This window comes from Equus przewalskii, chromosome 2 (assembly GCF_037783145.1).
Source record: "Equus przewalskii isolate Varuska chromosome 2, EquPr2, whole genome shotgun sequence".
In the NCBI taxonomy this organism is placed as follows: Eukaryota; Metazoa; Chordata; class Mammalia; order Perissodactyla; family Equidae; genus Equus; species Equus przewalskii.
The window spans coordinates 37,273,648-37,296,735 of NC_091832.1; the positions used below are offsets into that span (position 1 = coordinate 37,273,648).

The 23,088-nt window shown below is 46.8% G+C and overlaps 1 protein-coding gene and 2 long non-coding RNA genes across 4 annotated transcripts; all 3 read left to right on the forward strand.

The window, feature by feature from the left end:
* Positions 1 to 3,341: 3,341 nt before the first annotated feature.
* LOC139080725 (uncharacterized) lies at positions 3,342 to 9,983 on the forward strand. 2 transcript variants are annotated; one of them, XR_011535450.1, is made up of 4 exons: positions 3,342 to 3,910; positions 6,568 to 6,807; positions 8,982 to 9,121; positions 9,312 to 9,983. It is a non-coding gene; the product is annotated as an uncharacterized lncRNA (long non-coding RNA). The 2 variants fall into 2 exon arrangements; XR_011535449.1 differs by lacking the exons at positions 8,982 to 9,121; positions 9,312 to 9,983 and adding an exon at positions 7,457 to 7,727.
* On the forward strand, positions 9,983 to 11,313 carry LOC139080728 (uncharacterized). The gene is made up of 2 exons (XR_011535456.1): positions 9,983 to 10,094; positions 11,042 to 11,313. It is a non-coding gene; the product is annotated as an uncharacterized lncRNA (long non-coding RNA).
* A 2,383-nt stretch (positions 11,314 to 13,696) lies between these two features.
* AGMAT (agmatinase (putative)) lies at positions 13,697 to 22,461 on the forward strand. The gene is made up of 7 exons (XM_008540963.2): positions 13,697 to 14,122; positions 15,395 to 15,597; positions 17,547 to 17,595; positions 18,657 to 18,852; positions 19,572 to 19,751; positions 21,491 to 21,575; positions 22,268 to 22,461. Exons 1-7 carry the CDS (start codon positions 13,815 to 13,817, stop codon positions 22,339 to 22,341), a joined length of 1,095 nt encoding a protein of 364 aa, XP_008539185.2. The 5' UTR covers positions 13,697 to 13,814; the 3' UTR covers positions 22,342 to 22,461.
* Positions 22,462 to 23,088: the final 627 nt, after the last annotated feature.

Sequence of the window (23,088 nt, forward strand, 5' to 3'; positions counted from 1 at the left end):
AAATTTTCCCTTATCGTCAGTCCCTGGTTGCTCCAGGAAGCCTATCTTACCTTATTGTTTCTGGCATGTCAACTGATAGCAGAGAGTGCCCCATTTTACCTTGACACAAAAACTCTTTCTCATTCAGTTTCCTCTTTCTTAGGCCAGGATCATGTGCCTATGTATAATGCAATGCCTCCTCCCTTTCCTGCTTATCTTTCCTAAAATCTGATAGCGTTTCAGTCCCACTGTTTTAGGTCAATCCTTCCTCTTCATTTCCAGCTTACATTGTGCTCTTGGGTTATCAAAACATTTCCGGTAATTATGGCTGTAATTTCAAGCACCATAATTTGCCTACTCAGAAGTTTGGAGCTAGAGATCAATATGTACTTTGATTACCAGATTCAACCCTGGGGAAACCCACAAAAGAGGCCAAAGTTTGTCCCTGGCAAGATCAACTTTATGCTCCTTTCTTGGCTCCTGAACTTTCTCTCCACCTGTTCCTCTTAGTCCTCATATGCTCCTACTTTCTTCCTTAGCCCTTTCAAAACCTGCTCTCAAGAAAGGATCTGGGAGCCGGCCCCATGGCCCAGTGGTTCAGTTCACGCGCTCTGCTGCGGTGGCCCAGGGTTTCGCCGGTTCAGATCCTGGGCGAGGTCGTGGCACCGCTTGCCAGGCCATGCTGAAGTGGCGTCCCACATGCCACAACTAGAAGGACCCACAACTGAAAAAAATATACAACTATGTACCAGGGGTCTTTGGGAAGAAAAAGGAAAAATAAAATCTTTAAAAAAAAAAGGAAGGAAGGATCTGGACTAATTCACAATAAAGTACTAATGACTGCTGAAACACAATATGATCTCTCAGGGTATTTGCATTGTAATAGGGGATAAAGGTATCTATCAGTCATCAGCTGCAGATTTCTGGTCTTCAGAGAACTTGGTGGGGAAGGTAAATTTTCCCAAGAATCTTCTGGACTGACACAAGCCTACTTCACCTACTCTGCTTACATCTGAGCAGGACTTTGTTGATCTACCCTTGATATATCTAGTTCAATACCCACCTTGGTAGTTAAATTGCTCTTTTCTATTCTTTCTCTTCAAGAAACTCCTCCTTTTTCATGAAAAAGCGGAGCATCTTTCTTCTTGGAACACCACATCACAGCTGTGGAGGAATCTCAGGTGTCACGGCTAATAGTATAGAGCCATGTGTTAAGATACAAAGTGGGGAGGCCGCCTGGTGACAGCAGTTAAGTTTGTGCACTCCGCTTCTGTGGCCCAGGGTTCAGTGGCCTGGATCCTGGCTGCGAACATATGCCTGCTTATCGAGTCATGCTGTGGCAGGCGTCCCACATATAAAGTAGAGGAAGATGGGCACGGATGTTAGCTCAGGGCCAGTCTTCCTCAGCAAAAGGAGGAGGATTGGTGGCGGATCTTAGCTCAGGGCTAATCTTCCTCAAAAAAAAAAAAAGATACAAAGTGGGTACAAAGCATTCTGAGAGTGGGCTCTACCAATGTCTGAATCATTACAGTATTGTGGATATGTTGAAGTCTTTTAGCTACTTGGAGCAACTTTGGTCCACTCAGCATAATCAGCAACAGAACCACTTTGAGCATAGACCACTTATTCATTTCTTCGACAACTAGTAACTTCTACTGCCTGCCAGACATTGTTCTAGGTACTAGTGGTACAGCAGGGAACACAACCAAGTGCCTATCCACATGGAGCTACGTTCTAGTAGAGGTAACAGACAAAGAACATATAAAATGTGCCAGCAGTGATAAGTGCTATAAAGAAAAAAAAAAGCAAGCAGCAGATAGGGAGGAGTGAGAGGAGTTTTGGGGAGGGGGGTGGAATTGGGGCACGCAGTGCTTGCTGCTTTACACAGGTGGTCAGGAAAGGCTGTCTTATAAGGTGACATCTGAGCAGACGAATGGAGTGATAGTAAATTATGCGAACATCCAGGGAGAACACTCAGCACAGGTAATAGCAAGTGCAAAGACCTAAATGTGAAAGCATACTTGCCCTGTTCATGAAACAGCATGAAGAATAGCACTTCTGGAGATCAACGAATAAGGAGGAGAGCAGATAGGAGCCCATGGGACCAGGTTATGCGGTAAGCGTTTGTAGGACCTTGGCTTTTAGCTTTTACTGACTGAAATAGGAAGCCACTGGAGGGTGTTGAGCAGAGAAGTGACACGTGTGTTAAAAGATCACTTTGGCTGGCTTGTAGAGGAAGGCAAGAGTGGACTAATTAGAAGGCTATTGCAATAACCCAGGTGAGAGATCTTAGGGGTTGTGACCAGGGTGGTAGCTGTGGAAGTAGTGAGAAACGGTCAGGGTCTGAATTCATTTTGAAGGTAGAGCCAACAGGACTTGCTGATGCATTGGATATGGACTGTGAAAGAAAGGGGAATCAAGGATGGCTATAGGCTATGTGCCAGTGTTCCAGAGTAGACATGGTATTTGAAACTTCTCTGCTTGCTGGCAGGAAATTTATTAGAATCAAAGGACGGCATGCAATCAACCTCCTTGGCAGTTTTTAAAAAGAGCAGGGCCGTCCCAATTATCTCCTCAAATCCCTTTCATATTCGACCTTCTTTTGGCCAGGCATCACAGTACTGTGGCGGGGTCCCCATACATCCTGGTCTGCACACGGGGACCTAGATTTCATGAACTGACGTGTGGCTAACTAGGCACTGCCTCGTTACTTATGAGAAACTGAACTAGCTCTTGAAATCCACAATGGCAGTTCTACCCCTCCAATAACTACTTTAGCAAGACGGTCCCCATACCTCCCCCCAAAAGACCCCTCCTCTCGCCCCAGATGCAGTACCTCTCTTCTAGGCAGCGCTGAATATACTAACTCAATATCCTTAATATCCCTAATCTTCACTTCTTATTTGTCACGGAACTTCCTGCCATCCCAACAGTTGCTGCTGTTGAACCGGTTGGTCAAAACTTTGTTTCCACAGGAGGCAGATTTCAGCATCTGACGAGTCTTATTCTCAGGAAATGCTCCTGCACCACCAAACTAGCCACATGAGCGCAACTTAGCACCGTCTTATCGCTTCGCTACAGCCAGCACGGAAAGGCCTCAACTGCCCGTTTCATCTCTCCTCGCTCTCGCCAGCCAGGACCAGGCGCTTCGCGCGAGGCCGGCACGGAACCCGAGGGAACGCTCCCGCGCCCTCATCCCCAAGACGCCATCCCCACGACCTCGTCCCCCAGAGCGCCCTCCCAGGGTTTTGCGGAAACGCGCCTGCGCCGCGTCACATGCCTGCAGCGGAATCTCCCAGTGGGCAGCGGCGCCTTCTCACGTGACGCACACCGGCCAATGCCTGGAGTCCGCGCGCTGGGCTCCTGGTTGCTAGGCGACCCCGCCCCGCCGGACTCCCGCTGCCTGGGATCGTCCCGGGAGCGACGGCCGGCCCGTGGTCTTGGACGTGCGGGGGTCTGCGAGGGCTTTTCGCGGCTGCCACCTTCTCTCTGGCGGAAACCTGGATGGCGGCCCCCCTGCCCTTGCGCCTTTGAGGCTCGACCCCGGGCGTCCCGGCGTGCGCGGGCGGGCGGGCTCCGGCCCCTCCGGCGCTGACCCGGCGGCTGGGATGCCGCAGGGCCGCGCAGCTTAGGCCCGGTCCACTGACGAGCCCAGCTCTGCTCGAGAGACTGGCTCAGACTCGAGTTCGGGCAGGGATGTGACTGAGGCAGTGGCGGACCAAGAAACGAGTGCCCAGGAGTGGTCCCAGGCGTGGCTTCCTGCAGCTTCCTTGCGAGTCGAGTCAACGCTTAGGCTTGTTTGACCAAAGAAGGGAAATGGGCAATAGGGACTCTGTGTACTATGCTTATTTCCTGAAAAGATTGTTACTTGAATAGTTGCAGACTGAAAGAAAACAGATTTCGGTTAAAAAAAAGGAAGATATTCCCAGAGGTGAAAAGAGTCAAATACTTTTGTTTGTTGTTTATATATTTGACATTTCTTTAAAAAGGCCTCGTGTTTGGGATTTCCAATAACAGTGGTAGTCTGCTGTTCAACATTTTCAATCCGCGAATGCTTGTGGTGTGCCTGGGACGTGTATGTGGCTCGCTGTTTGTTAGAAAGTTTGATGTTTCGTGTGTACCTAACTCATAGATGGACTGGGTTTCACTTAGTCTATCAATTTGTGAAATAAGGTGAGCAGCTTTTGCTTTTCCATGCATAAGGAAATATCAGAGAAATTATTTGCCAGACAACAGTGCTGCTCAAGCTTGAATGTGTAGCAACCGGTGTATAGCAAACACCTGAGAACCTTGTTGAAATGCATATTATGAATCTTTGGAGCACGGCCTGAGGGTCTGCATGTCTACCAAGCTCCAGGTGCAGATGATGCCGTGGGCCTGATGTATACTTCGAATAGCAGTAGCCCTAGGTAATTGCTATTCCTAGTTAAGGGCACAGTTCCCTCTTTTCCATATCTGATTTTGTGCCAAAACAACAATTTCTTAACATCTGTGAACTTTCAGTTACATATGAAGGGACAGTCTTAAGATGGAAATGACGAATAGCGCAGATAGTCCACACAGAATTTCTATTCAGGATTCATTTTGGTTATTTTGTTAGTTTGATCATCTGAGAATCTACAGTATTTGAAATAATGAACTTAAAGTTATCAACCTTTTTTGTTGTTTTAAAAGGCTTTAACTAAACAAATGAGGTGAAATTTCCCCTGACGTTGAAGGGTATATTTCACTTAGAGGACCTATAGATTAGAGTTGACTCCCACTGACTCACCAAGCATCCCATCCTTTAATTCTCTTAAAAGCTTCATGAGGGGCTGACTCTGTGGCCGAGTGGTTAAGTTCGTGCGCTCCGCTGTAGGCAGCCCAGTGTTTCGTTCGTTCGAATCCTGGGCGCGGACATGGCACTGCTCATCTAAACCACGCTGAGGCAGCATCCCACATCCCACAACTAGAGGGACCCACAACAAAGAATATACAACTATGTACTGGGGGCTTTGGGGAGAAAAAGAAAAAAAAAAAAGCTTCATCAAATGGTGACACACCTGCAATTCTGAGCGCAGAGACTAAGCAGCGAAGGCTAGCCGATTTATGCTCTATTTACAAGAAGACATTTTTAATGATAAAAGAGAAATTAGATATCCAGAAACTCAGCACAATGACTTATAGAATTGATGAGGTTTCATATATGTAAAAATTAATGACTATCAGTATATTATCATTTATGAAAGATTTGAATGTCCTAAGTAGACTGTGACTAGGGTATGGTACTGTGATTTTCTTAGTGTTTCTTGTGCTTGGGATTCATTGAGCTGCTTGGATCTGCGAGTTTTTGATTTTCATTAAATTTGGAAAAATGTTGGCCTGTCTTTCTTCCAGTGCTTTTCTACCTACCCCTCTCCTTTAAGGTCTGCAAGTACGCATATATCAGGCTGCTTGAAGTTGTCCTACAGCTCAGTGATGCTCTGTCCTTTTTTAAAAATTCTTTTTTCTTTCATCAATTTTAGATAACTTCTATTGCTATGTTTTCAAATTTACTAATCTTGGGGGACAATATTTCATCTACCATTAATTCTGTCCAGTGTGATTTTAATCTCAGGATTGAGATCTTCCCAAAGCATGATGAGTAAGGTGCCAGTGTTTACCTGGAGGAAATCTCTCCAGATGGTGCTAATGTACTCTGCCTCGTTCAGCATCTTTACTGGCAACTTGGAAGTCAAAGAGAGCAGGCGTGTCAAGTGCTCAGTTGACCAGAGTCAGGAGATAGCACTAAGTCAGCTGTCAGGAACAAGATTCAGAGAGATCTAGACAGCTTAGAATGTTGGATCAAAACTAACAAGATGAAATATAGAATCTGTAGTTGAATTCAAGCATTCAATGCCCCAGGTAAGGGAGACCTGAGTTCCTGCGTGAAAAACAAAAAGCAGTGATTTTGGCTGATTGCACACTCAATATAAATTACTAGCATAATGTGCTTGTTAGAAAAGGGAGAGGGAGGGGGGCCGGCCCCGTGGCTGAGTGATGAAGTTCGCGCGCTCCGCTATGGTGGCCCAGGATTTTGCTGGTTTGGATCCTGGGCATGGACATGGCACCACTCATTGGGCCATGCTGGGGCGGCCTCCCACATGCCACAACTGGAAGGACCCACAACTAAAAATATACAGCTATGTGCCGGGGGGCTTTGGGGAACAAAAGGAAAAATAAAATCTTTAAAAAAAAAAAAAAAGGAAAGGGAGAGAGAAAGCATTTTTGCAGCTTTATATTGCATATATAAAGTGGTCATATCCAAAATAAAGGAGATAATTATTCCCCCAGAATTGTAGTTTTCATTTCTAAAAGTTCAATTGTAATCTTTTTTGTATCTCCCATGACTCTACTTAATATTTTGAACATATGGAATGCAGTTATAATAACAGTTTTAATGTCTTTGCTTGTTGCTAATTCAGCAGTTTCTTGCTGCTAACACAGATGCTAATGACATCTGTGTCATTTCTGGGTCAATTTTTATTGACTGATTTGTCTACTCATTGTGGGTCACAGTTTCCTGTCTCTGTATGTCTGGTAATTTTTTTTTCCTTTTTTTTTTTTTAGGAAGATTAGCCCTGAGCTAACATCTGCTGCCAACCCTCTTTTTTTTGCTGAGGAAGACTGGCCTTGAGCTAACATCCATGCCCATCTTCTTCTGCTTTATATGTGGGACGCCTGCCACAGGATGACTTGACAAGTGGTGCATAGGTCCGCACCTGGGATCCAAACCTGCAAACCCCGGGCTGCTGAAGCGGAACGTGCAAACTTAACTGCTGTGCCACCGGGCCAGTCCCTGTATGTCTGGTAAGTTTTGACTGGATGCCAGGTATTAGGAATTTTACCTTGTGAAGTGCTGGATATTCTTGTATTCCTGTAATTCTTGAGCTTTGTTCTGGGGTACAGTTAAGTTACTTGGAAATAGTTCAATTCTTTTGGGTCTTGCTTTTAAGATTTGTTAGATGGGACCAGACCATCTAACCAGTGCTAATTCTAGGGCCGATTAATCCCCCTGAGACCTACATGAATGCTCTTCCCAATGCCCCGTAATTAATCTGGCTAGTGGGAATAGGCACTATTCCCAGCCTGTGTGTGCATCAAACACCTTTCTCTCTAACCCTTTGAAGTGGTTCTTTCCCCAGCCTTGGGTAGTTTTCTTACACATATGTGTTAAGCAGGACTTTGGCACACTAGAAAACTCTCTCTGTACAGCTCTCTCCTCTGGTGCTCTGCCCTATGACCTCGAGCTGTCTTGGTCTCCCTAGATTCTCAGCTCTGACTCCTTCACTCTGGGACTCCCCTGAACTCTGCCTCAGTTTTCCTTCCCTGCACTGTAGCCTGGGAACTCGAGGCAGTGAAGTGGGGCAATACTAAGCCTCACCTCCTTTGTTGTACTTTTCTCAGTGTATTGAAAACCATTGTTTCATATTTTTTGTCCCTCTTTTGGTTGTTTTAGGTGGGGAAGTAAATCTGGTCCTTGTTTCTCTGTCTTGGCTTCTGCAAATGGAGGTCCAAATGTCACACCCATCTGGAACACTTACCACCCAAAACCATTGAATATTGAAACTCTTAAGTTAGGTTGCATACTGTTGAACTCACATCCAATTGATTCCAGGCGAAGACAGCTATTTTCTTGTCTTTACATCCCTACAGACTTAACCAATAGCCTGGTGCTTGGCTGACACTCAGTAAAAGCTGGCGAATGAATAAACTATTTTGAGCAAACAGCTGTCCATCTGCTTCTGGTGTTTTCTTCCAACATTTGTTGGTAGGCTTTTGCGATTTTCTTCTTGCCTGCCAGCAGCAAAAGAAAGCTAGGCAAGATGGAAATTTCTGGGACTTCTTATTCATGATTGTAATTATCCACAAAAATGTACCCTTTAAAAAAGCTTATTTACAGGCATGAGGGAACTTTTGGGGCTGATGGCAATGTTCTAAAACTGGGTTATACAAGTTTATAAAAAATCATTGAATTGTACACTTAAAAATAGGTGAATTTTGTGATATATAAATTACACCTAAATAAAAGATTTTTTTTAAAAAATCTTATCTTGAAGATTTCCAAGGCATTTTAAGGTGAAAAAAGGAAGTTGCCAACCACTTTTTATAGACTAAACCCAGTTTTGATTTTTTCAAAAGCCTTATATACATTGAAATATAAGCTTGATTGGGTAGGGGTAGACTGCAGTGGATTCTCCTTTTGTACAATGCACGTATATTACTTTTGTAATCAGAAAATGATGTTCTCCTGGCTTGAATTGCCCAGCATGAGTTGGCTCAGATGGATTTGTCTAAACAGTATTTTCCCATGTATCCCAGAGCTTTGTGTCACTTTAGAACTTGGTTTTAAGCTACAGTCCCTGTAGTCATTAATTATTGAGTGGTCAGTCTAATAACCTGAGTCAGATCTATTTACCCAAAGTATGTAGATTATAATTAATAATCAGCGCTTGCATTTGTCTCATACCTTTCTCTCTAAGGACCAGGGTGATGACGTACTTTGAGCTGACATCATCACCAGGAAGTCAGGGAAGGTGACCTTTTAACAGTCCTCGCTTTGCAGACGAAGAGGGGCTTTTCAGAAGCAGCTGCCTTCCTTAGAGAGGCAGAGAGAAATGCCAACTAAAAGAAATGCATAGGAGTCTGGCTGGGGCTTGAAAAAAATCTGAGCATTTTCTTCAAGAAAATTAAATGATGCAAAGACTACATTAAGATAGTCTGTTGTATAATAAAATTGTTGCAGTCTCAGGATGAAATCAGACTGACTAACTGACCTAAATTGTGTGTCACCTGGTTGAGTGGATTGAAGGAGAGCTCTGTCCATTTCCTGAATTCTCCTTTTCTTTGTTAGATGATCAAGCAGAAGTTTTCTGTGCCCTCTCCTGGCTTGACTTTGAAACTGCATAACAGTGATACTCCCAACTTCACTGCTTAGGACTTTCCTTAAACAAATTCCTGCTCTCCCCTCCCTTTTGCCCTAGAAGGGTCATTTTGGACTAGAGAGAGACAGACGGGGCCAATTACTTGGCGTGTGGATAAAAGTGGTCGGATGATTCAGGCTCCAGATGGCCATTCAGCAAGCTGAATAGAGAGACTGAACGACCAATCTTGTGTTCAAATGGTACATATTATTTTCTATATTCAAAAATTATGCTATAATTGGAGGTAACTCCACGCAAATGTGTGAAGTATTCCCTGAGGCATTGTTGAATGTGTCACTTTTTAGGAAAAATAAATAGAAGAGTGTAGATTTTGGCAAACTTTGATAAAAGTATTCTGAACATCTCAAAAATATCTGTATTTTTCTTTAGAGGACAAGGAAGGTAAAGGTGACCGTTGATGAGGTAACAAGGGGAGTGGGGTGTCACAGAAAGCCCCTAGATGGGCGTCTCGGGGAGGCTGGAGTTGCTGCAGGATCATTTCTGAGCCTCCACAAGCACAGACAAGTTCAAAGTGTTGACTCCTGAGGAGTCCTTGCATCATTCTCCAGGCCAAAGGGAATCCAAGCAGACCACTGAAACATACACGGTGTTTACTTCATCCGCTTTGGCTGTCACAGTTTTTTGGCTGAAATAGTAATCACCCGAGAGCTGCTCTCCACAGCTTCCAGAAGATCTGTTCAAACATTGACTCGCTTACCAAACGTTTATTGTATCACTTGTTTTTTACAAGGCACCCCCCCCTTAGAAGCCAGCCAAAAGGACGAAGCAGATACTGGAACGTATGGTTATTAGAACGGTGCTCCTGAACCTTTTTCCTGTCATGGCACACATAGAAAATTATACAATTTGTATGTCCTACCAGAGGTAAACTTGGTGGGGGGTGGATTTAGGGGCATCTGCATGGGATTTGGCTAAAACAAATAATTACATTTTCTATAAATTGGATAATTATGATTTGAAAAAATAAAATGAAAGTATTAGAGACAGAATTAAATATTGAGCTTATGTAAAATTGCCAAATAAAGTGTTTTCAAAATTTTAGTTTTCTTCTGGGAGTGTTTATGCTTGAAAGGGCTATATGCAATAATGACGAGGACTTTTCAAGAAGGATCTCTTCAAGTTCTGGATCGCCGTGAACAATTAGAAACGCAAGTAGGTAATAAAAGTTTAAAAGGACATTTTAACATTAAAAACTTTACGAAAGTTACAATATTTTAAGAAATGTTTTATTTTCTTTCATTAACAATTGTACAATTGAAATTTCTTGTGATAACATTAATGGATTTTGAATCCAATCAAACTCTTTGATGTCAAGCATTTTAAAATAAGGACAGAGCTCTGATTTAAAGCACGTGCCTTCGGGGTTGATGTCCATTTGATCTATACTGGTATTCACTGTTTATCGCTAGCTGACATCTGATCTGATTGGTCAATGTCTGTGCCATCTCAGGTGTTAAATATTTTTAGTATCACCCTGCCCATAAGCATGGTTGAAGCAGTCACCCTGAAGTTAGCTAGGACACTGCTTGGGCATCAGCCAAAAGTGTACAGAAATGTCTGACGCTATGTGAAGACAGATTTGGGTCAGCTGGCTGGAGCTGCTCTGGCCAGGCTCCCCCAACCAGTCTCCTGGGCTCTCCATTCGTGACCAGCTGCACCATGGGTTGCTGCTCATCCTCCTTGGGCTCCTGGAACCCAGCTCCTCTAGCAGGGCCCTGGGCCCTCGTCTGTGATTGCAGCAGTGCGCTGTGCAGCCGGCCTCTGAGGTTGATGCCCAGGTGGTGACACGTGGCAAACGGCAAATACCGCTGATCCTGCTGCCTACTTGTGGGGATCACAGGGCAGGATGTCAGACCCTTCTCTGCTTGGATCATCCTCTGAGGAGCTCCTCACGGGCTGCATGCCCCCGGAGGTGACTGGCCTAACTGGTGGACCCAAGGACCATGGGATCTTTATATTGCACCCCACCTGTCACCCAATTGCAGTACACCAGTGTGCAATGACTGCTGGTTAGGAAACTCTGCGGTAGAGGAAATAAATGTACAATGATAACACTACCTATTATTTATCAATGTGTGGTTTACAATGCTCTTTCACAGTGGACCTCATTTAATCCTCATAAGAACAACCAGTAAGAATTATCATCCCATTCGACAGAGCAGGAAATAGGTTCAAAACGGTAAGTTGCTCAGGTTGACACGCTAAGTCCACACTTCCCTAACTGGGGTGCCTCAGGGGTGTACATGGGGGTGAGCTGGGTTAAATGATGCATAATTGGACTGACAGCTTTACCTGAAAATTTGGGGGGAAAATTTAACTGACAAATAATATATATTTTTATGCTAAAATAAACGTGTATTATGAAATCAAATGAAAACTTTGCACAAATTGCAAGATCAAACATGAAACTTGAAAGAAACATTGTGCTTAATGGGGGGCTACTCTGAGCTATATACCCGGACCCGTGGGGAATGGGGAGGAGCTCTCTCTTCTGCCATGAGTGGTTGAGATACACTGACGGTGGAGACAGGATTTAACTCTTTTCTGATTCTAGGTCCCGTACTAATAATCCCAGGTAGAAAATTGTTAAGCTTTTAAGAGCGTTTCAGAGAGAGCGGTTTGAGCTCGGGCTTCCGCTGAACATTGGGCGTGTGGAGCTGGGAGCTGGGGAGAGAGCATTCCAGGCAGAGGATACGGCCTGGGCAAAGGAAGGAGGCAAGAGAGTGGGGCTGTGTAATGTCAACAATGGCTGGAGGGAGAAGTACGGGAAGACGCATAATGGGAAATGCGATTAGCAAGTGGACTGGCTTCAGGAAGCGTTATCTGGCAGGAAAGACTCAGTGATACGAGCAGTGGTGAGACCAACTGGAAAGCTACAGGTGGGAAGGCCTGAACCAGAGTAGGAGCAGACAAAACGAGGGGAGGGCTTGCATGCAAGAAACCATCAAGATTTACCAAAGGACAGGGCAGAGAGCAGGTTCCAGAGAGGGAGGTGGAAAGTCACTGGCTGACCTTGCAGCCCACCTGAGGCACTGTCAGAACATCCAGGTGGGAAGTCAGCAAATAGGTGACTGGAGTCAAGGGCGGGATTTGGCATTGTGAATTACCGCCTATAGGTGAAAATTGTCACCTTGGTATTGAAAGAGAGAGAGCCATCAGAAAGGTGGAAGGACAGCAGGGGTGCTGTCCTTGGTCAAAGAGGCCACCTGAGGAAAGTGCAAAGAAAAGGAGTGTTCAGCAGTAGCAAAAGATGGAGAGAAGTTGGAATCATTGTCACATAGTGCCTGCCACACAAGTAGGTACTCAAATATTTGTGAGAAGAATGAAAGAAAAACCAGCAGTAAGAAAATGATACATTCAGGACAAGCGATATGAAAGAAATAGTGGTGGCATCTGGGCAGAGAGGTTGTCTTTATTCTGGAAAATGGCGGGGAGCTGCTTTGCAGCCTCTTCCAACACCGAATACCTGGATTGACCATTATGAAACTTGTCCCTGGGCCTGCAGAGTGGAGGCTGGGCCGGTGTGGGGTTTAATGTGTGACTTTCCTGAAAAGGTTATTATTTAATGCAAACTCGGACCTTTTCCATTCAATCTCAACTTCTAAATATTAAAAAATATATACCACCACCAAATGGCTTACATAACTTCATTACAAATCCCTTCTTTTTTTCTCTGTGTATCTTTTTCTCCTCTTAGAAATAAAAAGACGGCTAGTGGTTAAGTTCTGCACCCTCTGCTTGGGCAGCCGGGTTCCTGGGCGTGGACCTACACCACTCCACTGCTGCCATGCTCTGGTGGTGACCCACATACAAAACAGAGGAAGACTGGCACAGATGTTAGCTCAGGGCAAATTTTCCTCAGGGGAGGGGAAGAAAAATGAAAGAAAAAACAAAGGGAAAAAAGGACTGCAGGCTGGTGGGCTTGCCTCTAAGTCCTTTTTAAAAAACTTTATTTAGGGGCCGGCCCCGTGGCACAGCGGTTGAGTTCACACGTTCCACTTCTTGGTGGCCCAGGCTTCCTCAGTTCAGATCCCGGGTGTAGACATGGCACTGCTTGGCAAAAGCCATGCTGCGGTAGGCGTATAGTGTGGAGGAAGATGGGCTTGGGTGTTGGCTCAGGGCCAGTCTTTCTTGGCAAAAAGAGGAGGAATGGCAGCAGTTAGCACAGGGCTAATCTTCCTCAAAAACCAAAACAAAACGTTATTTAGAAAGACTCTGCTTCCTGAGAATTCTACCCAGACATTTATTTTTCTTTCTTTCTTTCTTTTTTTTAAAAGATTGGCACCTGAGCCAACAACTGTTGCCAATCTTTTTCTTTGCTTTTTCTCTCCAAATGCCCCCAGTACATAGTTGGTATATTTTCGTTGTGGGTCCTTCTAGTTGTGGCACGTGGGACGCTGCCTCAACATGGCCTGATGAGCAGTGCCATGTCTGCGCCCAGGATCCGAACTGGCGAAACCCTGGGCTGCCAAAGTGGAGCGAGAGAACTTAATCACTGGGCCATGGGGCCAGCCCTCAGACATTTCTTAATACATTGTTTTTTAAAAATGCTTTTCCAATTTCTCTCGCTTAGAGAAAGGTATTTTTCCTTCAAATCTTTCAAGTTTTGAAAATATTACTCTGAATGGAAGAAGAAGCTGCCAAGGGTCTGGTTTTGGGGGCGCAGACCTACCCGGGACAGTGCACGTGGGCATGAATGGGAGCCCCTGGCGTGGCTCTCTTTACCAAAGGAGCCAGAGGCCGAAGTCCAGAAAGGGGCGTGTGGACAGAGCAGCCTAGCCTGGGCCCCTCCCCATCTCAATCTGCCCCTGCCCTTTGAGCCCGGCGGCTCGGGGGCTGGCACACGTGCCAAAGGGCAGAAGGGCCGGTGGCATGCTGCGGCTGCTGGGGGCCGGCTGCGCCTGGGGTCTGGAGGCCGGTGGGGGCGTGCGGGGGCTGCTCTCGGGCCACTTGGGGCACGGCGTGCGTCCTGCCACAGCACTCTTCGACCCTGGCCACAGCCCCAGCCGCCGGGCCTCTGATGGCCCCTGGAACCAGCCCCCTAGCTCTGAGTTCGTGGCCCGGCCGGTGGGTGTCTGCTCCATGATGCGGCTGCCTGTGCAGGCCTCCCCCGAGGGGCTGGACGCTGCCTTCGTCGGGGTGCCCCTGGACATTGGGACCTCCAACCGGCCCGGAGCGAGGTAAGGCTCAAAGGACTGGAAGACACGCGTCTGGACAGCCTGGCGGCCACTGTGCACACAAAACACAGGGAGAGGCATTGCGGCTCGCCCAGGGTCAGTTTGGAAGCTGGTGCCTTGCTCCAAGGTGCCCCTAATGGTTTGAGAGACAGTCGGTTTCCCTGGTCACTCATCAGGCAACCCTGGGAGCTCAATGCACGTGTCATCCACTGGTACAGGAAGGGGTCTAGGGCACTGAGCCTTCTCCAGGCCTATCCCTGGGCCTTGCTGGGGTGGGGCTGTGAGCACCCCCCAGCTTACAGTGTCAGGGGACATTACCTCTGAGAACAGAAGAGCTGGCTGCCCCTTCTCAAAACCTCCAGATGTCACCTGACTCAAGAATGGCTCAAATTAAGGCAATTTTCCTGAGATGAAGTCAGAGGAAGTAAAATCCATTTTCTTAATTATTGAGCATCAGCTATTTTCATTCAGCTCAGCAACAGTGCATCTGACTACTGGTCTGAATTATAAATGTCACCATTTATTAAATGTCTACTAAGTGCAAGGCACTTTGCATAGATGACCTCATTTAATTCTTACAATAGGCTAAGATAAATATCATTATTATTATTATTGTTATTAATTTGAGGAAGATTAGCCCTGAGCTAAATCTGCCACCAATCCTCCTCTTTTTTGCTGAGGAAAACTGGCCCTGAGCTAACATGCATGCCCATCTTCCTCTGCTTTATATGTGGGATGCCTCCCGCAGCATGGCTTGACAAGCGGTGCGTAGGTCCGCACCTGGGATCCAAACTGGCAAACCCTGGGCCACCAAAGCGGAAGGTGCGAACTTAACTGCTGCACCGCCCGGCTGGCCCCATCATTATTATTCTTTTACAGTTTAGGAAACTGAGGCTCAGGGAGGTTAAGAAATTATTTAATGCCATTAGTAAATTGGTGATAGATGGGCTCCTAAGTCTGTGCCTTTAATCTCTTCAATATGTAGCCGGGATCAGTGGTTCTCAAGAAAGGGGGGTGGGGGGAGGGTTCTGCCCCCAGGGGACATTTAGCAGTGTCTGGAGGCATTTTTAGTTATCACAACTTGGGGGAGGGGTGCTACTGGCATCTAGTGGGTACAGACCTGGGATGCTGCTAAACATCCTACAATGCACAGGATGGCCCCTACAATAGTCATCCAGCCCCAAATGTCAACAGTGCAGAAGATGAGCAGCCCCAGTCTAGGCAGGGCCTCTAAATCTTTATGATTGGCTCACAGGATGATTCTTCCTCCTCCAGATTTGGACCCCGACGGATCCGGGAGGAATCAGTGTTGCTTCGAACAGCCAACCCGAGCACGGGGGCCCTCCCCTTCCAGTCCCTCATGGTTGCAGACCTAGGAGATGTGAATGTCAATCTTTACAACCTTCAGGACAGCTGCCGCCTAATTCAAGAGGCCTATCAGAGAATTATAGCCGCTGGCTGTATTCCTCTGACCTTGGGTAATGGCATCTGCAAGGACAAGTGTCGTTCTATGTGCTCAGAGTTTATTTATCATGGACTTGAGTACAACTACTTCTCCAGGACAAGCCATTGTGAATGTGGAGACAGTAGGAAAGAGAACATTTTTTTTTTTTGGTGAGGAAGATTGGCCCTGAGCTAACAGCTGTGCCAATGTTCCTCTATTTTGTATGTGGGATGCCACCACAGCATAGCTTGATCCTGGTGTGTAGGTCTGTGCCTGGGATCTGAACCCATGAACCCCAGGATGCTGAAGCAGGGTGCCCAAACTTAACCACGATGCCCCTGGGCTGGCCTCAAGAGAACTTTTGTTTTTAATGCTTTTTGGTGAGGAAGATTGACTCTGAGCTAACATCTGTTGCCAACCTTCCACTTTTTTTTTCCTCCCCAAAGCCCCAGTACATAGTTGTACATCCTAGTTGTAGGTCATTCTAGTTCTTCTATGTGGGATGCTGCCACAGCATGGCTTGATGAGTGGTGTGTAGGTCTGTGCCCGGGATCCAAACCAGCGAATGCTGGGCTGCTGAAACTGAGTGTGCAAACTTAACCACTCAGCCACAGGGCCCGCCCCAAGAGAACATTTTTAATTCATGTATTTTAACCCCTGGGGAGAGGATATTTAAATTTTGGGACCAGTATGATTGACAGGGATGGACTAGGCTGAGGCAAGTGAGGCATTGGCCTCGGTGCAAAATTTAAGGGGTGCCAAAGAAATCAACGAGTATTACTGACTTTCCCCTTTTGCGTCAGGCTCCAGTATGGCTCAGAACAACATAGTTACTGATCCTGTCTTTCTTTAAAATTTATCATGGAATTTTTTTTGCATTGATTTTGATTTTTAAAAATATTACATCAACACAGTGTTTATCTTGATTGCTGAGTTTTTTGGCACCCCTTAATCTTTGCATTCCGACAAGCGCCTCTACTGCCCTCACCTTTGTCCCAGCTCTGGATCCCACCCTGGGGAAGGCTGCCAACAGGGGCTCAATTGTGGCTTTTTAACTATTTCGAGGACATTGTTTTAATGACTTTCTTTGAGAAGAGAGCTGCACAGGGGTCTTTTCCTGCTCCTCAAGGTCTGTATCCATCCATAGGGCAGCTGGCCCCTTATCCTCCCCCACCCTGCCCCACTCTCGCTATAGCATTTCTTCCCCATCTGGTTCACAAATAGTTAAAATGACACACACCTTTTTCTCAATATCCAAATTTATTTTTGCCAAATCGGAGGGCCTCGCCTGCAGAGCATAGTGGCGAGGCGTGTGGTTTCTGGATGGCATGGTTTGAAATCTCAGCTCCACCTCTCACTAGCTGTTTATGCTTCATTTCTTCATCTGTAAAATGGGAATAATAACACCAACACCCGCCTTGTTATATTGGGGTGAGGGTCAGACAACAAAAGTGCATATAAAGTGCCCAGCATCGTGCCTGGCATGTTTTAAGTTTTAATAAATGTTAGCTATTGTCGTTAATTATCAATAGTAATACTTTCTAGGCCTCCGTTGTCTAATGCGGTAGCCACTAGCTCCATGTGGCTATTTAAATTAAAATTAATTAAAATAAAAAAATTCAGTTCTTTAGTTGCATGAGCCATATTTCAATGGCTACATGTGGCTAGTGGCCACCTTGTTGGCCAGTGCAGATACAGAACGTGTCCATCATTGCAGAAAGTTCTATCGGACAGCGCTGTTCTGGACATTTTACCTGTAAGCCTCAATTTGTTTAATTCCCACTTTTCAGTGACAGTGTAATCTCAAACATCCAGGGGCCATTTTCTCACTATTGAATAAGATCTTATTTTAGCTAGGATTATTGTTCTTCACTCTATTCGAAAGGGTGGCAGAATTGGGCAAATTGAAGATTGTTCTGTGTGATACATGGTCCTCTAATCTTACCCACATTGCAGATGTTTTCTTCTTTTTCCTCTTTGCAGGTGGAGATCACACAATCACATATCCTATATTGCAAGCGATGGCAAAAAAGTAAGTGCCAAGCGGCTAGGCCCAAGCAAGGTTTCAATGTTCAGGAGGTAGGAATGAGTTGTTTGCTGCTGGAGGGCATCAGGTGACCTCAGTGGCTTAGGTTATGGGGGGTGATGGGAAATTCCCGACTGAGTTGCTTCTGTGGATCCAAATTAAGGTCGAGCTCCAGGTGTGTCTGTCAGTCACCAGCTGGAAGCCAGGACCGTTTATTATTAACACTTCTGGCCACCCCCCTTGCCTTAGATCTGCTCTGGTATGCGCGCTCAGCATTTGCCTCTGTTTTTGGAAGATGAGCCCTAGGGAAATAGACACCCTCAGTTCACTTCAGTTTCTGTTTTCCTTCAAAGGCCAGATGCAGATACTGCCAGGCACGATGCTGTTGCTTGCTGAGTGGAGGCCCTGGTTTTTCCTGAGAGGGCCCCTTTCCCAGAGAGTGAGGAGACAGATTTTCCAGCAGTGGAAGTCTACCAGGGATTCACTGGCTTTGGTTAATCAGTCTGAGAAAGAGAGAGGAGGGCCTTGGCAGCTCCAGAATCCATATGTGGGAGGGACATGGCGGTAGCATCCTGGTTCGGGGGGGTGGGTACAAGTCTCTTCTCCAAGCTGTGTTTGCCAGCACTGATTTGTACTGTGTGTTTATTTGGGTGCCTGGCAGCGTTGATGGAGATAATGGAGAGAGAGCTGGGTGGAAGCTGCTTCTGGGTGCTGCAGCTGGAGAAACCGTGGCTCTGATTAGTTCACCCTTCAGTCGAGCTCACCTGAGCCACCACCCTTTCTTCTCATCCTCCCAGCCCTCTCCATCTCTGAGTGAAGAAAATTCTGGGTGACTAGTAGTGAATGCAAGCTAAAGCACAGGTCTCTTTTCTGCCTGACTTCTCTGAGTTTATTCTTCTTCTGAGATGCTAAGTGGTTTGAAGACAGAAACCAGTTGCAAGGCTAGTAATTGAAGCCAAGTGTGCCCTCTGTGGCTATGAATTGTCATCAAGTTTTGGTGGCTTGGAGGGCAGCTGTGCTCAGGCCCACAGGGAGCCCTGGCCTCTGAGCTGCCCTGTTGTCATCAGGCATGGCCCTGTGGGGCTGCTCCATGTGGACGCTCACACGGACACGGCTGACAAGGCCCTAGGAGAGAAGCTTTATCACGGGACACCCTTCCGCCGGTGTATGGACGAAGGACTCCTGGATTGTAAGCGCGTGGTGCAGATCGGCATCCGGGGCTCTTCCATGACCTTGGATCCCTACACTTACAGCCGGAGCAAGGTGACAGACTGAATGCCCTCCCTCCGTCCCTGACCCCCAAAGTGCCCTCCTCTCCATTGCTCACTCAGTGGCGGCTATGGATTCAACAGGGGCTTTGCTAATCAAGTTCAGAAAGTGGGGCTGAAAGGCTGAATTTGCATCAAGAGGGTCACAGGGAGCAGAGAGGAGGGAAGCTGTTAGTTCATGAGGCAGCGGAGGATTCTTATCGCTGGGCTGGGGAAAGCAGCAGAAACCATCCAAGCCCTCACTGGTGCTGGCTTGGAAAAGAGCTGAGGAAGTCCTAGCCCAAGGCGAGTGGCCACCTTCTTAGTCCTCATCCTCATACCCACTAGCCAGAGTGGCTCCTGGGTAATAACATACGACAGGACCCCAAAAGGAAAGACTCAAGTGCCCTGTTTTAGAGTGCCAAGGCCAGTCTTCTGGACAGAGCTGTTTGGGGGACTGCTGGCAGGAGCTGTCCTGACTCTCACTCTTGCTTTAGCCAAGCTTCTCTCTGATCCCATCGTCACGGGTCAGCTTTTACTTACTCCGTTTCTTTACCTGTCATTGTCCCTCCCTTCCTTGCCTGTTAACATGGGGATGATAGTTCCCTCCTCCTGGGGATTGAGGGTCCAATGTGATGTACACGTAAGAGCTTAGCCTGGGGTAGGCACATGGGAAGTGCCCAGGAAGTGCTGCCATGCAGAAGCGTCGACCTCCCTTCATTCCTCCCTCCTTAGGGCTTCCGGGTGGTCCTGGCAGAAGACTGCTGGATGAAGTCGCTGGTTCCTCTGATGGGGGAAGTGAGGCAGCAGATGGGAGGCAAACCCATGTACATCAGCTTCGATATTGACAGCTTGGATCCCGCCTATGCCCCGGGCACAGGGACACCCGAAATTGCTGGTCTCACCCCTAGTCAGGTAAGGGTGCTGCACCAGTGACAACTCCTGGGGGTGAGGATACTTAACTCCCCACTTTCCTGGGACTTGTACTGTCTTCAGGAATCAGGGGAGGATTTTAAAAGCAGAGCACCGGCGCCTTCACTGTTCTCAGGGCTGACCGTAGGAGCATACGCACTTCTTGAGGAGTGACTGGTTTTGGCAAGGGCCCTCATTGCTTACCTGGGATACAATGGTCCTTTATTTGGTCTTTCTGCCTCTGGTCCACCTGTAGTTGATTCATGGGGACAATATTGTAGTACCCCCTCTTAAGAACACTAAACTTAACCTTTCGGGGTTAAGTTTTAAAAGTGCGCACAATGGGATTAACCACCTACCAAGGTAGTCGGGGAGTTTTAGAAACACCCAAGTAAAGCTCCCCGAGGCCCGCTGAGCGTAAGCACAGGGAGGCAGAGCTGCAGTGTGGCTGTTGCTAGAAGGGAAGCTGCAAGAGGGCAGGGCCTTGTTTTGGTCACTATCCTTGGAGCCTAGACTGTGACCGACAGACAGACAGTTGGTTCTCAAAGATATTTGTGAGGAAATGAATGAAGACTGCTTAAACCTAACCGATCATCTTTTTTTTTTCCCCAAAGATTTTATTTTTCCTTTTTCTCACAAAGCCCCCCCCCCCCCCCCCCCCCCCCGCCCCGGTACATAGTTGTGCATTTTAGTTGTGGGTCCTTCTAGTTGTGGCATGTGGGACGCCACCTCAGCATGGCTTGATGAGTGGTGCCATGTCCGCGCCCAGGATTCGAACTGGCGAAACCCTGGGCCCTGAAGCGGAGCGCGTGAACTTAACTGCTCGACCATGGGCCGGCCCCTAATGGATCATCTTACATCCTCTAAGAAAGGAGGATGGTCATAACCACCTCTTCAGAGCCACCCTCAGTTCCCATCAGGGAATTTTCTAAAACACAATCCTTATTCCTCAGCTTATTATCCATCTGGCCTTTTCACCTGCAGAATGGAAACCCTTTCAGACAAAGCCGCTCTCTTCCACCATTCCCCTCACCTATCCTGTCTTCTAGCCACGTCTAACTGCTGGTACTTCCTCCATCTTGGTGCCTCTGCACGTGTCTTTGCTCTGTCACGGCCGCCCTTCCCATGTGCATCTGCTGGGTCAAGTTCTTCTCTTTCCACTTCGGAGAAGCCTTCCCCTGCCTCTTTGGGCTGATACGTGTGCTTTTCTTTTCTCTTTTTTTTTTGCTGGGAAAGATTCACCCTGAGCTAACATCTGTTGCCAGTCCTCCTCGTCTTTTTTTTCTCCCCAAAGCCCCAGTACATAGTTGTACACTCTAGTTGTAGGTCCCTCTAGTTCCTCTATGAGGGACACCACCACAGCATGGCAACTGACAGACAAGTGGTGTGGTTCTGTGCCTGGGAACTGAACCCAGGCCACCGAAGTGGTGACAGCGCCGAACTTTAACCACTAAGCCATCAGGGCTGGCTCTATGCTTGCTTTTCTTGAAGCCCTGAATGCATGATATTGAAATGTTTGGTTTGCTCATCTCTGTAGTCACACTGTGGAGCCCTTGGGAGCAGGGACTGTGCATTGGTCATTTGTGTGTCTGTGGTGTCCACCAGTGTGTCTGGCAATAAATGTTTACTGAGGGAAAGCAACAGTTCCAAGCCAGAAGGTGGGCATGTTGGGAGAAATCCAGGAAGCCTCTGTGGTTGCTTTTCATTATCAATGCTTACCCCCTTGGCTTGACCTTGGGCAGGCTCTGGAGATCATCCGCGGTTGTCAAGGCCTGAACGTGGTGGGCTGTGATCTTGTGGAAGTTTCCCCGCCATACGATCCTTCTGGTGAGTGGGCAAGAAAACCGGGATCCGTAGGCAGCTGCTAGTTTACATTATGTGAATCTAGTTAATAAGTGGAAGATGGTGGGTGGTTTTGTATAACCTGGGAACCTGCTGGGTATGTCCTACAGCGAAGAAAATAAACCTATTATCGCACACCTTACAGACACGAGCTCATTAACCCTAACAAAACCCCTGGGAGGCAGCTAAGTATTGTTAGCTTGCCCACCAGTCAGCAAGAGAGAAAGAAACCAGCCTGCATTTAGTGACAGGGTGACACGGTTCCATCCTCTGTTGACATTTCATTGACAAGTGAATTCTCAAAGGATAAATCATATTAATATTAATAAAGTGGGGAGTTAGCTGGTTTAGGAGAGAGAGTCAGCAGACGCCATCCCAATGACTTTACGTGAGAAAAGCTTGGAGTTAGGCCTATTAGCCTTAGAGGCTACAATACACACCATTATGATAGGTTTTCCTTTGGGGGAAATCTGTTCTCAGAGTAAAGAACCTTCTGAATTGTAAAGGACTATTTCCAAATGATGCTTGATGGAGCAGAATGCCAGGGAAAGCACATCCCCGGGGTGGTGGGTGGCCCAGAGGAGCAGGGAAGGAGGGCCCCTGGAGAAGGAGGCACAAAGGGAGAAGGCTGAGGAGTCCTGAGGGGCTCTGTTCACACCAGGTTTACCTCCTCGTAGGAAACACGGCCCTCCTGGCTGCTAACCTGCTGTTTGAGATGCTGTGTGTGCTCCCCAAAGTGACAACTGTCTGAATCTTGTGCTCTTCAAGATAAAACAACAGAGTGCGCCAACGACAAATTCTCAGGATTTATGAGCAAGCAGTCTGAGTACTAAAGAGTTTATGCCAATAAAACTTTCTGCTAAAAGTGTCACTGGCGGCTGTGAAATCAGGGTGTTTGGTAGAACTCTAATCCTAACAGCTCATCTCTAAGGAGTCTGAACTGACTTAAAAAAGAAACAGAAACAAGCAGTACTTGGGCTGCTTTGGTTTTTTCCTTAAATGAAAGATGGTGGAGGATAAAGGGGAAAAAATAAAGGATGGAGAATTTACTTCAAGATTACCCAAAAATTGGTGGAATGAAATTAAAAAAACCCTATGAAATAATACTACATAAACATTCCATATTTCTCTAGTATCTTCCTTTAAAATATAGCTCCTCTTCTCAGAAGCTTAGGGCTGCATCTTGATTTTATGTTCCTGAACATAAACAAAGAGTATGAAAGAAAGTAACAGGTGGATCCTAATAAATAAACTTCCCACTCAAACGCCCAGGAGGGTGCATGAAATGTCTTCTAAACCAGACGACATCAGCTGGCCTCCCAAGGGCCGATGACACTTCTTAGCCCCCTCCCTGCAAGCCTCAGTTCTGCATTACCCCCTCTCCAGGCCGGCGCACCCTCTCTGACGGTTCCCGAAATCGGCAGTTAACACGTGACCTTAAGCATGTGCCGAGTTACATGCAAACTCAATTTTGTTGACGTGGCCATGATCGAATCAT

Coding starts and splice junctions, on each gene's coding strand:
- AGMAT (XM_008540963.2), top strand. CDS start 13,815: ATGCTGCGGCTGCTGGGGGCCGGCTGCGCCTGGGGTCTGGAGGCCGGT. Junction 15,598..17,546: donor CTGTATTCCTCTGACCTTGG/GTAATGGCATCT, acceptor TCCTCTTTGCAG/GTGGAGATCACACAATCACA. Junction 19,752..21,490: donor CTGGTCTCACCCCTAGTCAG/GTAAGGGTGCTG, acceptor GACCTTGGGCAG/GCTCTGGAGATCATCCGCGG.